The sequence below is a fragment of the Phoenix dactylifera genome, chromosome 6 (genome assembly GCF_009389715.1).
Source record: "Phoenix dactylifera cultivar Barhee BC4 chromosome 6, palm_55x_up_171113_PBpolish2nd_filt_p, whole genome shotgun sequence".
In the NCBI taxonomy this organism is placed as follows: Eukaryota; Viridiplantae; Streptophyta; class Magnoliopsida; order Arecales; family Arecaceae; genus Phoenix; species Phoenix dactylifera.
Genome location: NC_052397.1, coordinates 7,620,666 through 7,635,747, shown reverse-complemented (window position 1 = coordinate 7,635,747; position 15,082 = coordinate 7,620,666). Strand labels below are relative to the sequence as shown.

The following is a 15,082-nucleotide window of genomic DNA, read 5'->3' as shown; positions in this document are numbered from 1 at the left end:
AAGATTTTGAAATAAAAAATAATAATGAAGGTGGTATACAGAATACTATGGTTATCAAGGAGTTAAACTTGAGTCTCTCTATGGCGTTATAGGAAAGGGACAACTAAATAAACACTATGAAAAAATGGCAATAGTCTCTCAGAAAAAAATTTGATGCATGCCTAAAAAGGTCAACAATGCAAGCTATCTCTTCTCTTAGGCAATTGATACAAAAATATAGTGAAAAGGGGGAAAGCATGGATTAAAGCATCATATAGAACCACTCTAAACTTGTCATGTGGTATCGGACCAATAAGATAGCAGACTAGCAGTATTAGTCCACTCCCTTGTACCATACCAACATATGATACCACATCTTACTTTTGATGCCGGCACCATCCAAGGTTTGTAAAAACAATACTGGGAACGATACTAATACGTTACTGGTTTGATACAGTACATTTGGTATTATATGGTAAGCACCTTGGACCAACATAGGCCTTGGCCAAGATTGGCCGTCTCGTCTCGAAACACCCGATTTGGGGCATACCAACCCGTACTAGGTCAAAATAGGGACAAGACAGCATATCGGGTTAGTACAAGCTCCGAACCGGCCTGAACAGACCCAAACTGAGTAGAGTTGCCCAGCCTTGCTCGGTTCAGTGCCCATCCTATCCCAACAATAGAGGAGAGGCTGAGAAGGCCTTCTTTGCCTTCTCTGCCTCTTCCTCTCTATTCTTTTTTTTTAATTTCAGCAAGAAGAGGAGAACACACCACATTCTTGCAAGATTGAAGCCAATATCAAGGTATAATCCCTCCCTCCTTTAAAACTTCGTCTCTCCCTCTCTCATTTTTTACCATTTTGAGGCTCAAAATAGGCCAAAAATAGGGAAAATGAGAGGAAATCATGCAAAATTTTTATCTTTTGGCAAGATTGCATGATATATTATAGATCAAAGGATGCTCTAAGTAATACCAAAGAAACCACGATTTCTCATTAATCATATAAATTTTTAGATTAAACATATATTTTTGGATTAAAAAATAATAAATAAAATAATGTTCAAAAAATTCTGTAGAATTGGTAGCATGTTTGAGGCATGCATGCTACTTGCTAAATCAATTTAGTAGCAATTTATTTAAATTTGGGTTGCACAAATCTAAGCCCCAATTCAAATAAAATTCCAAATTAAATGGTGATTTGCGCATACCCATCAGCTAAAACAATATATGTAGCACCCTACTAAGGGTCCTACACTAACTGGAATTAAAATTAATTTTTTAGATATTTATTAACTAAAAATTAATCAAAAAATATTTCAAAATTATAAAACTCATTAAAAAAATGTAGCATGTATAGATAATGTAGAAGCATTTTCTGAAGTAATTTAGCTATTTTTTGCATTACAACATAAATTCTTTAATTTTTAAATAATTATTCAAATAATGTTCGATTTAAACAAAAATAAATATGTACACATCTAGTAGGGTTCTACATTAATTTGAATTATAATTAATTTTCTATATATTTAATAATTAAATATCAATTTATTATATAAAGATTAATTAATAAATATTGAAAATATAAAATTATAAAAATTAAGTATCGTGTACAAATAATATAGAAGTATTTTCTGAAATAATTCAATGATTTTTTGTATTAAATTGTAAATTCAGCAATTTTAAATAATTAATTAAGTAATTATGAATTTATATAAAAATGCATGACGTGTTCGTTACATTTGCAGAAATGAATCTAGAGAGGAAAAAGCAGGAGCAAGAGCATGGCATAAGTTGGGATTATGGGATGATGCTTTCCAGTCGGCACCACGAGAGTACATATACAATATAATGAAAAACCACCAAGGACATATATGCTAGGGTATTCAATTATTATGCAGTGGCGGAGTATAAGTGCAATTTCAATCGCAATAGGCAAATTGGCTCGCATGAAGGATTAGCGCTAAGCCCATATCTTATACATAGACTTACTACCAACCAAGGTCTGCCTAGTGCCCCATACCAACCATACAGTACTGATAAGATGTCGTACTAATACCAAGGTTCAATTCAGTATATGAGCCAAATATCAAAATATAGTGGTGCAACTACTATTTATTTATTTAAAAAATCTAACTAGAGAAAAATGAATAGACGCTACCAGGGTTGGCGGAACCGTCCCAAACCGTATGATTTCTATCATACTGAGTCGTCCCAACGGCGGACTGGGACGGTTCTAGCAACGGAAACGAATCCGTTGTCAGAGGGAGAGAAGGAGAAGGAAAAAGAGGAAAAGAGAGCAAGCAAAGAGGGGGAGAGGAAGAGGAAGGGAGGCCGGCGGAAGGTGGCAGAGGGCCGTCGGAGGCCGACGCCCGAGCCACAAAATTAAAAAGCGGCCAGACCCCTATTTCAAATGAAACATGAGACCCAGCCACGGCCCCGCCTCCTGCCCAGGCGTCGGCCTCCCTCTCTCCCCCTTCTCTCTCTCTCTTTTCCTCCCCCGTCTCCTCTATTGTGCCGGTACAGGCACGGCACGGCACGGCGTAAGCCTGTACCGACCCATGCAGACGAGCAACCGATCCGGTTCCAGTACCGGCACAGCAGACCATGGACTCTACATTGAAGTAGTAAAGGTAAAAATGTAAAATACTAGACAATTATATATTACAGAAAGGATGATACAATAAAACAAATATTAAAAGAAACAATAAGAACATATGATTTTTTTTCAATATTTTCACATAAGAATTGTAAGAAAGGAAGAGTATGCCCAAAGTCCATGAATTTTTTTTGCTCAAAATTTTAGCATTATCAACATTTAAAAGAGCCAACATAATTTGTCTTATGGATCATAATTGCATCTTTCACCAAACAAGCTCCAAACAAATTGCACACAAACAAAAACTTCGGAATAATGCAACAGGATCAACCAAGACATAAAGCAATATAGACATGAGCTAACAAGAGTATACAACCAAATCCAAGTAATAAAAGGACCACAACCGAATCCAGGCAAGGATAATGAAAATTAAGAAGTGCATAGGTTCAGAAAAGAAAAAAATTAGGTGGAAAAAGAAAAAAACTAAGACTAAGAGAAAGAATCAAAAGAAGGGCAGTAGAGTATGAGAGGAACCATTGTATGTGTTTTTCCGGAACGACTTTGTCCATATGCAAATACAGAAACATTGTATCCATCCAAGGCTGACAGTACAAATGGTTGAACATCATGAAAAATTTCCCCTGAAAGTGTTTGTATCACGGAATCAGCTACAAGAAGCCAGATAAACAGAATGCACAGTAATATTGCCTAGAGTAAGAGACATCTATATAATTTTAACAAAAGACAGAAAAAAAGGAGTAGAAGTGACCATCTCAAGAGTAGAATATTGCAACTGATTCTTACCTTGTCCAACATGGGGCCCATAAACCCTATCAAATTCATAATCCTTCTTGGGATTAGTAAGAGAATCATCACCAGTGTTTACACGGATGGTAAAATCGTCGGGAAACTCAACTATAGATGGGCCCTCATCTTCAAATAGTGGTCTTGCACGACAAAATACCTTCACATTTCCTGAAATTGAGATGTTGCATCCACAACAGAAAGCCAGATCCAGAAGAAAGAGACAGTGAGAGAAATGAAACAAATTTCAACCATCAAAAACAAAGAAGAAATGGCACATTCTCCAATATATGCAATCAAAGGCTTACAGATATATTAGTACCTTTGGCAGTTAACAAGTCATTGAACAACTTTTTCTTCTCATTGATCAAAGGACTAATTCTGGCCTCAGTTTCAAGAGCAGCTTGATCTGCAAGTAAGAGGGAAGTAAACCGTTAGCTTAATATAGAACTTCAGAACAACAGGCCATTTCATAGCTAAAGAACTATCTATAAAGCAATCACCACTTCAATGCTTGTATCCCAAAAACTGGAGACATTACTATTATAGCGCCAGAAAATAGAAGAAGGCAGCAAATCTAAATCATTTGCAACAAGGAAACATAATGAACCAATGACAACTTGAGACTGAAGTGATAGTTTAATCTGGCTAATGCAATAACCATCTGAAGGCAAAAATGGTAAACTCATGAAGCACAAGAATGCAGCCAAACCTCACAAGGATTTCCATCTTGGATGAGATCTTGGTTTGTAAAGGTCTCAGCCGCTCGCCAGTAAGGCATGAAAAAATTGGCCTATATTATCTCAGCTGATATAAGCCAATATACCTAGAAATGTCAGCTGGTACCATATCAATATACTCGCCAAGATATTAAAAATTGGTTTCTTATAGTTTTTTAAAGATTTTTTATGTTTGACAGCAGGTGGTTATCAGCTGCTCATATGATCAGCCTCCCTCCAAAGGCAAAAACTTAGACACCCTCAACTCACTCACCATCACCGACATCTTGAAACCATTAGCCACACTTTCAGTCTGTCTTCTCCCTCTACTTTCCCAAATTCCCAGTTCAGCCCCCTCCCTCAGCTTTTCCTCCACTGCACCCTCCTCTCCCTCAATAGTTTTATATTCAAGGGTTTTACCCATGGATCTAAGTACACCATTAGCTGCAGTTTCAGACTACCTCCTCCCTCTATTTTCCTATCTCTCAGTTCAGCCCACTCCCTCAGCTTTCCCTCCATTCCACCCTCCTCCCTTTTTACATTTGCATTTAGATTCCACGCATGGATTCAAGTACTTGTGTGCAAGTTTACAGTCTTGGTAATGGACAGCATACAGTTTGGTAGCATTTCCATACCACACCATACCAAACCATACCGCTACACAACAAAAATACATTTTTATGGTTTTTTTTTTCCAGGGTTATTGAACATTCTTTATCTAATTTTGAGTGGAAAATAGGACCTTGTAAGTTCATTTTGATATTTAAATGTAATATACTTTAATTTTTTTTATATTACATGCCTAGAAAATATCTTGACTATATAAGACAAGTTAAATTAACTAAGTATAACATTGAAAATGTAAAATACTTATATTAAAAAAAATGGAAATGGAACATACAAGCATCTGTCAAATTCCAAGTCAATTGTCAGTCCCTCATACACATCTTGATTATGTTGGTAATTGAGCCCTAAGACTTGACTTCAACCTTGGTATTACGCCCACCAAGGATCCCAATAACATGTCTCTACTAAACTGCCATGCTAATGTTGCTGCTTCATGAAGCACAATCACAAAAATCTAAAAAGGAACGAGCAAGGTCTAATCGCTAGTCTAATTTAGGCTAGGAAGGATGATAGCAACTCGAACACAAAGATTCAAACGTGCATAACAATATGGGTCATAACTCAGCCCAAGAGTATATGATCCGGTATAGATAATCATCCTAAGTAGTGGTGGCACTGCTTAACCATTGAACCGGTCTAACTTGACTCAACTCATTATATGTTGGGTTAGGTTTACCTATTTGGTTAAGTTTCGATTTCGATTTTAGACCCATTCAAGAAACAAGTCGGGTTCAAGTTGACATATTTTGAATCTATCATATATCCAACCCGACCTGATTCCACCTCTAATCCTGAGTGCCAAGGGGGTACTGATACATCCGAGATTCTCCCTAGATGCACCACCTCCTCATCAGCTAGATTGGTATCACATCCACCACGTTTAGGACCCCTCCGCCTGCATTCTATATTGTCCTCTCCAGCCTTATGCATGTGGTCTCCATCCTGCATCGCATACTCAAACTGGGACTCATAAGCGAATGGAGTAAGCAAGGGGAATTCTGTGCCACCAACACCCTGATCATTGTGTCCACCCTTGGCCATTGGATACATGATCATTCGAAGAGTTGTCATCATTGATCATAACATGAAATGAACTAGGCAATCTGTCATAGAAGGATCAATAGTCTCAATCACTATGAATTGGCTCCTCCACTCTCTCCAATGGATCCGCCTTCTTTTCTTTTGATATCCCTAAGTCTATGTTTGAGGCACCGACTTCTTACTCTTGCTCAATCAACCACCCTGACTCTCTTGGTTGGCTCGAATAGGCAAACTACCCTGACTGGTTGTGCCTCCCTTACTACCTCTGCTCCCTGACTAGCAGTGGTGACATCTCCTCAACATCCATCACTTCTCCAATCTGATGTCTCCGTTTTTGAACCAAATGGTAACCTAGAATGGCTTCTCCTTGAACTTTGTAATGGCTACTGTTGGTGGGCATCGGCTACCTATGGATATGGCATGTGTCGATCTGCCCAGTTCTCTGCTTGACTATAAGAGCAACTAGCCTAGGGGATGATCATGACTCATCAAGCTCTAGCTTGGCTTGCTGACCTCCAAGCCAACCTATCATCAAACCCTCATCATATATAAAATCATTGTAGAGTGGGTTCCAATACTTCAAATCAACTTCTTGCTAAAGACATTTGAACCTCAGCTACAGGTTGAGCGTGCATAGACCAATGCATTTCATCTCTTCTAAGTCAAACATTTTTTTTTTGTTGTGGATCAATGCAATGATCAACCAATTGCGCTTGCACCCGATAATCGAGACTATTTGCAAGAGGATCATGATTGCATATTTCCTCGAGTATAGGGTTGTCCCACTACAATGAAAGCACCATTCAGCTACAAAGATAAATACTGACATTGTCCATCCGCCCCCAATTTGTGTTAACACATCGCTTCACAAGATCTAGGGGCTATTCAGAGTCATGGCTGCATGTAGCTTAAGTTACGAGTACAGGCCAGCCCACCTATTTGGAAGCCTACAACTCAAATTACATAGTAACTCGAGTTGCTCTTCGATTTGCAACTCAATAGGTCAACTCACAATCAAAATGGCTGCAAGACAAGTTGCTTAAACGCACGTATAGTATCTTAATTTTTAAAAAAAAAAAAATCTTTTTGTTCTATCTCAATCAAAGCCTTAGTACATAACCCATGTCATCATCTCCCTCCTCTTCGACGCCCCATCCTAAGTTCACCTCCCGCCGAATCTCCCTAGCGTGCACCACCAAACCTCTTCCTAGCCTATCTCACCGACATCTCGCCTCTAATGGATTGAGTCTTGTTACACCCCCCCCCCTTCTTCCCATAGGTGTAGGAGTCCTCTCTATCCATTTGAAAGAAAAGCAAAGCCCATCTCCACACATCCATCGTGCATGTCTTTGCCCTCCTCGTCGTGCGTGTCCGTCCATCAAGCATGCTGCCACCCACCCTAATCCCTTTCCGAACCACCTCTCCCACCAAAATCAACAATTATCAATGACCATGGCCGCCTCCCGACACTACCCTGCCTTTGCTCCAAAATAAGACATCATGGACACGAGTATTGTTGTAACCCGACGACCGTCTAGTCCTTCGCGAGTATTGGTGGTCATCCATGAACGAGTCTTGGAAGCAATAGTTAGCTATGGATCTAGCGGCCGTTCCTACATCAATCTGGCTAGCCCCATCCCCTGGCACCGTAGAAGACCTCCTACATTGCCCCTCTCACACCTCTACCCGAACCCTTCCGCCTCTACCTCCTCCCCACCCATGGGCTACGGCGACACCCCCTCTTTTTCCCATCCTTCCCATTTCGCCCCTCTTTTCACAAGACTCTCCTCCAAACACAAGTAAGCTTTCTTATAAGTCAAATACTATAACTTAAGTTGACAAATGACTCGAGTTCTAGTGCAACTTAAACTATAAAGCCCCAAACAACCCCCGATGTAGAATAGTACTTGGATAAAGTTTTTCTTACTGGTGGCTACACCCCTCTCTAAGAATGTACCTTCATCCTCCCTATACCCTTTGGTCTATGGTGTTGATAACTTATAATATTACTGTGCAATATTCATAAATCAAAGACATTATAATGGGTGACTAACATCTAAGTAATATCTAATTTAAATAAAATCAAAAAGTAAATTTTAATTCTAACTAATGTAACTGCTGATAGGGGGTACTACATATACTTTAAGTCCATATTAAACACTAGTAACCTAATTAATCTAGTATTATTTTAGAAGCAATCAGTATACCAAAAATCAAACAAATTTCTATCAAAAAATAAGATAGCAGATAGCAATGCTAAACCACGAGCATGATGCTAATTTTTTAAATCTAACATCTCCTTTATTTTCTACTATCTTTTTATCAAAAAAAATATTTTTAATAAAAATAAAATAATTATCAAAAATCTAAAAAAGTTGTACCATTGTGTACATCTAAGACTAGGATATATCACGAAATCATACCACAATACAAAATTTTGGCAAGATGTTCCCATTTATGGCATGTAATAGAAGAAAGAAAAGGAAAAGAGAAGTATCTGGATCGAACCTCCTACTTACCCTTTCACTCTCTCCCTATCTTGGTCTTCTCCTCTTTCTCCTCTCTTACCTTGAATCCAGGGGAGAAAAAGGCATCAAGGTCGCTCTCCCTCTACAATTGACGCCCCAAACCAATGCGACGCCTTTAAGGGACGAACCACTCAGAATCGGGCATTTCCCAGCTGTTCAGCATAAGAACCAATTCGCACCAATTCAGGCACAAACATGTACTGAAACCATGAACCATTCAGGTTCGTGGTTGATATCATATGTTACTGACTATACTAGGGGCCTCGATTTGGTATTGTATACCTTGTCCATACTTACCATGCAGTACAATTAAGGTACCAATACCAATACATCCTTCGATACCATACTGTATTAACACATTGTATAACAACTGGCTCCCATTGTGTCGACAACAACAGGGTACCTTGTGTAGGTATGGTAGTGTATCGGACTATACTATACACATAAGGTAATGGTACTTTAAACCAAGGTATGTAATATCGTACCGAACAATTCACTCGGTATCATACTATACCAACTGTGAACCGGAATGGTTCATGGTCCATACGCAATTTTTTCCAAACCCTATGAAATGGTCCTTATCGGGCAGAACCACCCCAAATCGGTTCGAGGCCTCAATGATTGAGGAGAAAAGGATCCAGTCCCCTTTTCTCCCTCTATTTCAAGGTAAGAGAGAAGCAATAGAAGAGAGAGCAATCTTGGACATATCAAGATCTCCTTGGTACTTAGGATCATCATCCTATACTAAATCATATCCTTCCGTACCAAGTTATGACCCATGTGGATATGCAACATGTTCAAGTGGGTACTATCCTCCCCAAGCTCAGTCAAACTTTAGATAAGACCATGGTCGGTCATTTGTCCAATTTTTGCAACTATACCAGTCAAAACAGCACTATCAAAATGGCTATCTAATACATACAAGCTTCTAAGATCCAAGGTGAGCACAATACTAAGACTGAAGTCACAGGACCCAATTATGAGCGTGACCAAGACTTTTATAAGGGACATCGACAATCGACTTGGAATTGACAAGATGCATATATATTGCATTTCCAATTTTTAATATATGTCTTTTACATTGAAAATGTTATACTTAGTGAATTTAACATGCATATATAGCTATGTCCTTCTTTAGGCATGTAATGTACAAAATTAAAGTACATTTAAACATCACAAATGAACTCAAAATACCCTATTCTTCACTCAAAATTAAACAAAGGAAGCTTAAAAACCTTGAAAACAAAAAACAATAACATATATTTATGGTGTATAGGTATGGTTCGGTTCGATACGAACCATATCATATCAATCTCCTAGGGCTAGTACCCAAATTGCAAAACTTGCTTTAAATGTCGGTTTACCACTAAATGACGAAAACCAAGTCCAAAAGTCAAGGGCCCTGGGTGGTGACTAGTGGCCTAATCTAGGCATTAGACTCATGGGAAGGGGCCAATGCGCTTGATCAATCTAGAAGAGAAGGTAAGGGCCACAGATAGTGAGAGTAAAGATGCATAGAGGAAGTTAAAGGAAAAAAAAGGCTATTCATGGAGGAATAGAAAGAAATGGCTAGTGGCAATTGCCAAAGAGATGGCGGTGGCTAGTAAAGGTGCAGGCAAAGAGGTCAGTTGATTGGTTGGTTAAGGGATAAGGGAGTAGAAGTGAGAGGGCGAAAGTCAGGAGGAGGAATCTTGTCAAGTGCTTCCTAGTTAATCTTATTTTAATTATACTTGCCAATTGATATGTTGATGCATTACTTATTCTATGCCAGCTGAGATAACAAGTCTCAACTCTTTCAAAATTTTCCAACTATCAATCTCGGTCAAGATAAACCATAATCCCAATTTATATCAATACTGGTTCATATAGCCCAAAGGTACAAGTTTGATTTAGCGTTATTATTAGACTAGGATTCATTAAAGTCAATTACCACAGAAACAAATTATAAGCAATGCCTAATCAACTTGGAAACCAAATTGGTACCTGGATCAACCAATTTGTGTTACTTGTTGTAAAGTGGCATCCATTAATTTTTCACAGCAATAATCCCCTCTTAAATTGATATCAAGCACATAATTACTTTCGTGTTGACTAAATTAATCTGAAAACATAATTTTATTTGGGCCATTGATCAACAGCTTCTTTATCAAATAACCAACTTCAAGATTCTAATCGAAGCCTAGCTCATCCTTTTACCCCAAGATGGACTATTCTCTATGAATCTAAAATAAACACAATCTCCTAAGTGCCTCTCTATTCATGAGGCTCTCAGTTATTCCATTTCACATTTCTTGATCTTCACACTTCTATAACAATTCCTATCCTAAATAACCATAACTTACATGGTTCAGTTCTTACTCTGAGGGACAAAACAAGAGAAGTAGACCTCCCAACGTATTTATCAAAAAATCAACCATTAAAAAGAATAAGAACAAAGAACATAAAGGATCACAATCAGACTACCTCTCATGTGCATTGCACATGCCAAGCTCTAGCTTGCTTAATATTTCTAACTCTCACATTAAGATATCTGCACAAAAAGTCTTCTAAATATCATTATAGCTTAACATCTGACCCATGGTCATCCGCACAGCTCCATACTGACCATATCACACCATACCAGTAAGTTACCAATACAATACTTAGGTTCAGTTCAGCATATGAAATTAGTACATACCAGTCCAAACCAAGCAAAACTGCCCATATGTTGATACCAATCCTGTCGCCAGATTTCAGACGATATGATGGCTGGAGCGAGGAAAAAGGTGTTGGAAGGTGTTGGAAGCTTGTTTCAGTCCATATCGTACCGATCGTATCATACCGAACCAGTAATGTATCAGTACAGTTCTCTGTATTGATTTCGCGGATCTTGATCAGACCCCTTCTCTATTGCTATGAAACCTCCATATTAAAGTTTCTAGAACCCCTAGGGACTCACTATTTTATAGGGCAAGTTTAAGTAACCCCTTGACCGTCCATAATCCTTCAGTTATGCCCCATTTTCCAAAAATGGGGCAGCCAATACCATAATCATACAATACCCTAGTTTCCTTGATCTTGAGGTTCACTGACGCATAGTGGCCATCCATAGGTTATTCCACATCACTAGTATATTGAAAACTTCATGCTCAGTTGCTGCCCCATATTCCCATTATATGGTATAATTTTATTATCGACAAACTGATGGTAGTTGTATAGACCCTACTTTCAAGTCATAATGAGATTTGAGATCTGCTTGTTGGTGGATACAATATGTTCTAGACATTCAACAATCAATCTTAACAGAAAGAAAAAATAAAATAACCCTACTAATAGCTAGTTAATTAGCAAATGAACCAATAGTAAACCCACAATGAGTAGCATGAACTTTAACTAAAGTTGCAGAATATAAGGTTATCTGAATTAATACCTCAGAAAGCCATCAAATTTCATAACAAGAAATATTAGATGGTCTTATCATATGGCATCTCAAAAAAAAAACTTGCAAGGAACTCCAGCTTCCTTAAAATTATCTAAAATTTATACAGTATCGACAAATGTGCCGGCCGGCAACCATAGGGTGCAATACCGGTCTGTACCTTATCGAACCATGGCATACTAGAACCCTGGGGAAGGAGAGGGAGAGGGCCGGAGAGGAAGGAGGGACAGGGAGAAGGAGAGGGAGAAAAGGAAGGAGAGGGAGGGAGAGCAAGGGAGAGAGAGGGGAGGAGGGACTCACCTGGTTGATCTCCCAAGTCCGGCAGTCGTAGCCAAAAAAGGATGGGGAGCAAAAGAAAGGCCGAAAGGAGGAGGAGGAGGGGGGTGTCGACAATGGAGGCAAGGGTTTCAAAGGGCCGCACAAGGGAGAGAGAGGGAGGGGGGGCGCGAAGGGCCTAAGGGATCCATGGTAGGACAATGACGGCAAACAAGTAAGGTTTCAATGCCGGGACGGGAGCACAGGGTGTGCTCCTCTCACGCAAGCCAGGAGGGAGGGTGATCACGAACTGAGGGTGTGGTACGGCTATTTAATCAACAGGCACAAACCGAGGGGGATTAGGTTCGACCTATTTAATGAAATGGGCAATGGGCTAACCATGGGCCTTTTTAATTTTGTTCGGCCTATTTACCAAGCCAACAAGACGAGCCATCCCAATTCTCCATTAATTCAGTTTGGTATACATCGAACCGGGAGTACAGCCAACCATGCATAATGCTATATATTGCTTTTGGAGAAGAGCCAATGCTTCATGCATATAACCCTATCCTTTGTGCAAGCAAGCACCTAGCTCAGGATCTTGTATACAGCATTCAAAAGGCTTCATAGCTCTACAGCTGACTATTTCCTCCAAATGACTATTTCCTCCAAACTTCATTTGGAGGAAGCATTATTTATATACACACAAAAGCAGTCAAGCACACAAATCTAGTATTCTTTATCGTCTTTAAACATCTATAGCTGTTTAAAATCATCAGAAAAAAAACCACGTGCTTCAGAGTGCCCCAAAAGCATTTAAGAAAAATCAAAAAGGGAACTTCATGAAACCCCTGTGTCTTCCCAACAGCTCCAGCCCTCATCCTCCTCAAACTCTTTTGCAAAAATGTTCTAGGTGATAAAGCTAATTAAATAATGAGTAGAACATTATAAAGCTTAAGGGGCTTGTAAATCAAAAAGATTAAGATGAAGTGTAAAAATCGAAGAAAGCATTTTGTAGGTCCGAAAATTGGAAAAGAAAAATGAAATTTATGGTTTCTAACAAGAATCAAAGTTTTATTTTCGAGCATAGTTTGGCACATCCTTAGATCAAAATTTTTCACCAGCTTTGTTTCCTTTCAGATAGCCAAAAAAGCAACTGCATAAAGCCACAACAATACATAGGAAAAAATGCAAGGATTTTCTGCATATCTTGTAATTAATGTGCATTTAAGGTATGGGTTTAAGATGAGTTAACATAATATAGCGACTAGCTATAAGCGCAGCCTCAAACTTCTATGATCATCCTAACTGGTTAAGCTTCACAATCAACCAACTTCATGCAGCATCACTGGGATACCCAAACAATTTACACCATGCATTCCAATAGGTGATATTTCACAGAAGCATTATCCGACAAGTAAATATAAATGAGCACAACACAAACAGTTTAAAAGATTAGTTACTGTATACAGCTGCATAAAGAAAAAGTGCATGTTGTCCACCATTGTCCAAGGGTGCAATCACAGATGGAGGTACAAGTAACACAAAAAAAAATAGGGAAATAGAAAGACAAAAGAAAACTTGTATTCATGTAGCACAAATAAATAGAAAGATGACCAACAAGCACAATGCTAAATGTGCATGCAGAAGGTAAATGCATTGGAACAGTAGTTTTAATCGCCTTACCTAGTTTGTGAGCCCTGTCAGAAAGAACACCCAGATAGCGAGTAACTCTATCAAGTTTTGCATTCGAGTATTCTCTTAGGTCGCTCGCTTCCTGTCTCAACTCCAAGTAGTCCTCTCTAGCATGCTGTCAGGCCAATTTAAGAGATTGCATAACACATGAAGATAACAAGTACACATATCAGCAAGAAAAAAATATAGGGAGAAAGAAACCACCTGTGCATGAAACAATTCTTGATGCAAAATAATAATCAACAGCCAACTAAGTTTTAGCCACATTTTTCAGTTGAGTGAATATTAATTCTATTTGCCAGATGATATCTAACCTTTGCTCCAATGACATTTAGATCTATCCATATATAGGAACAAAGACCAAGGCATGACACTCTGTATAAGGTATAATTTTGCATACATAATAAAAGCAGGATTATTTTATACTCATCTTCATAAAGACGCGAACATTAATTTTGAGGCACAAATAGTAAAGGAGTTGGCTTATTCAACATGCTCCATGGTGGTTCGGAGGGGAAAAAATGCAAGTGCAGAGTATTCATCAAAACCATCAATTATAATTTATTCTTTGTAAATATCTACTTTAGGGTGTAAGGAAACCACAAAAGACATCTAGTGGAGCCCCCCCTCTCTCCCTCTCTCTATATGTGTGTGTGTGTGTGTGTGTGTGTGCAGCGTGTGTGCATGTATATATATATGAAAATATCTATATGTGTGTGTATATTTATGTACATGTATATGTGTAGACTGCGAACATTAATTTTGAGGCACAAATAGTAAAGGAGTTGGCTTATTCAACATGCTCCATGGTGGTTCGGAGGGGAAAAAATGCAAGTGCAGAGTATTCATCAAAACCATCAATTATATTTTATTCTTTGTAAATATCTACTTTAGGGTGTAAGGAAACCACAAAAGACATCTAGTGGAGCCCCCCCCTCTCTCCCTCTCTCTATATGTGTGTGTGTGTGTGTGTGTGCAGCGTGTGTGCATGTATGTATATATGAAAATATCTATATGTGTGTGTATATTTATGTACATGTATATGTGTAGACTGCGAACATTAATTTTGAGGCACAAATAGTAAAGGAGTTGGCTTATTCAACATGCTCCATGGTGGTTCGGAGGGGAAAAAATGCAAGTGCAGAGTATTCATCAAAACCATCAATTATATTTTATTCTTTGTAAATATCTACTTTAGGGTGTAAGGAAACCACAAAAGACATCTAGTGGAGCCCCCCTCTCTCTCCCTCTCTCTATATGTGTGTGTGCGTGTGCGTGTGCAGCGTGTGTGCGTGTATGTATATATGAAAATATCTATATGTGTGTGTATATTTATGTACATGTATATGTGTGTATGCATATATGTATATGTGTGTGTAGAGAGAGAGCGTGCTAGACTTGGCTACACTCGAGTGAA

At 38.6% G+C, this 15,082-nt stretch overlaps 1 protein-coding gene across 3 annotated transcripts in view; it reads right to left on the bottom strand.

Annotated features, from left to right (window-relative positions):
• Nucleotides 1-15,082, bottom strand: part of LOC103718693 (kinesin-like protein KIN-14L) — an 81,058-nt gene that overhangs the window by 59,214 nt on the left and 6,762 nt on the right. For 2 of the 3 annotated variants that reach the window (XM_008807623.3, XM_026809107.2), the window contains exons 2-5: nt 13,657-13,780; nt 3,705-3,791; nt 3,383-3,553; nt 3,113-3,219 (exon numbers count right to left, since the gene is read on the bottom strand). In XM_008807623.3, coding sequence (XP_008805845.2) covers nt 3,113-3,219; nt 3,383-3,553; nt 3,705-3,791; nt 13,657-13,780 — 489 coding nt within the window. Of the gene's footprint in view, nt 1-3,112; nt 3,220-3,382; nt 3,554-3,704; nt 3,792-13,656; nt 13,781-15,082 lie in introns of those variants that run through there. The other variant, XM_026809108.2, reaches the window with a different exon arrangement.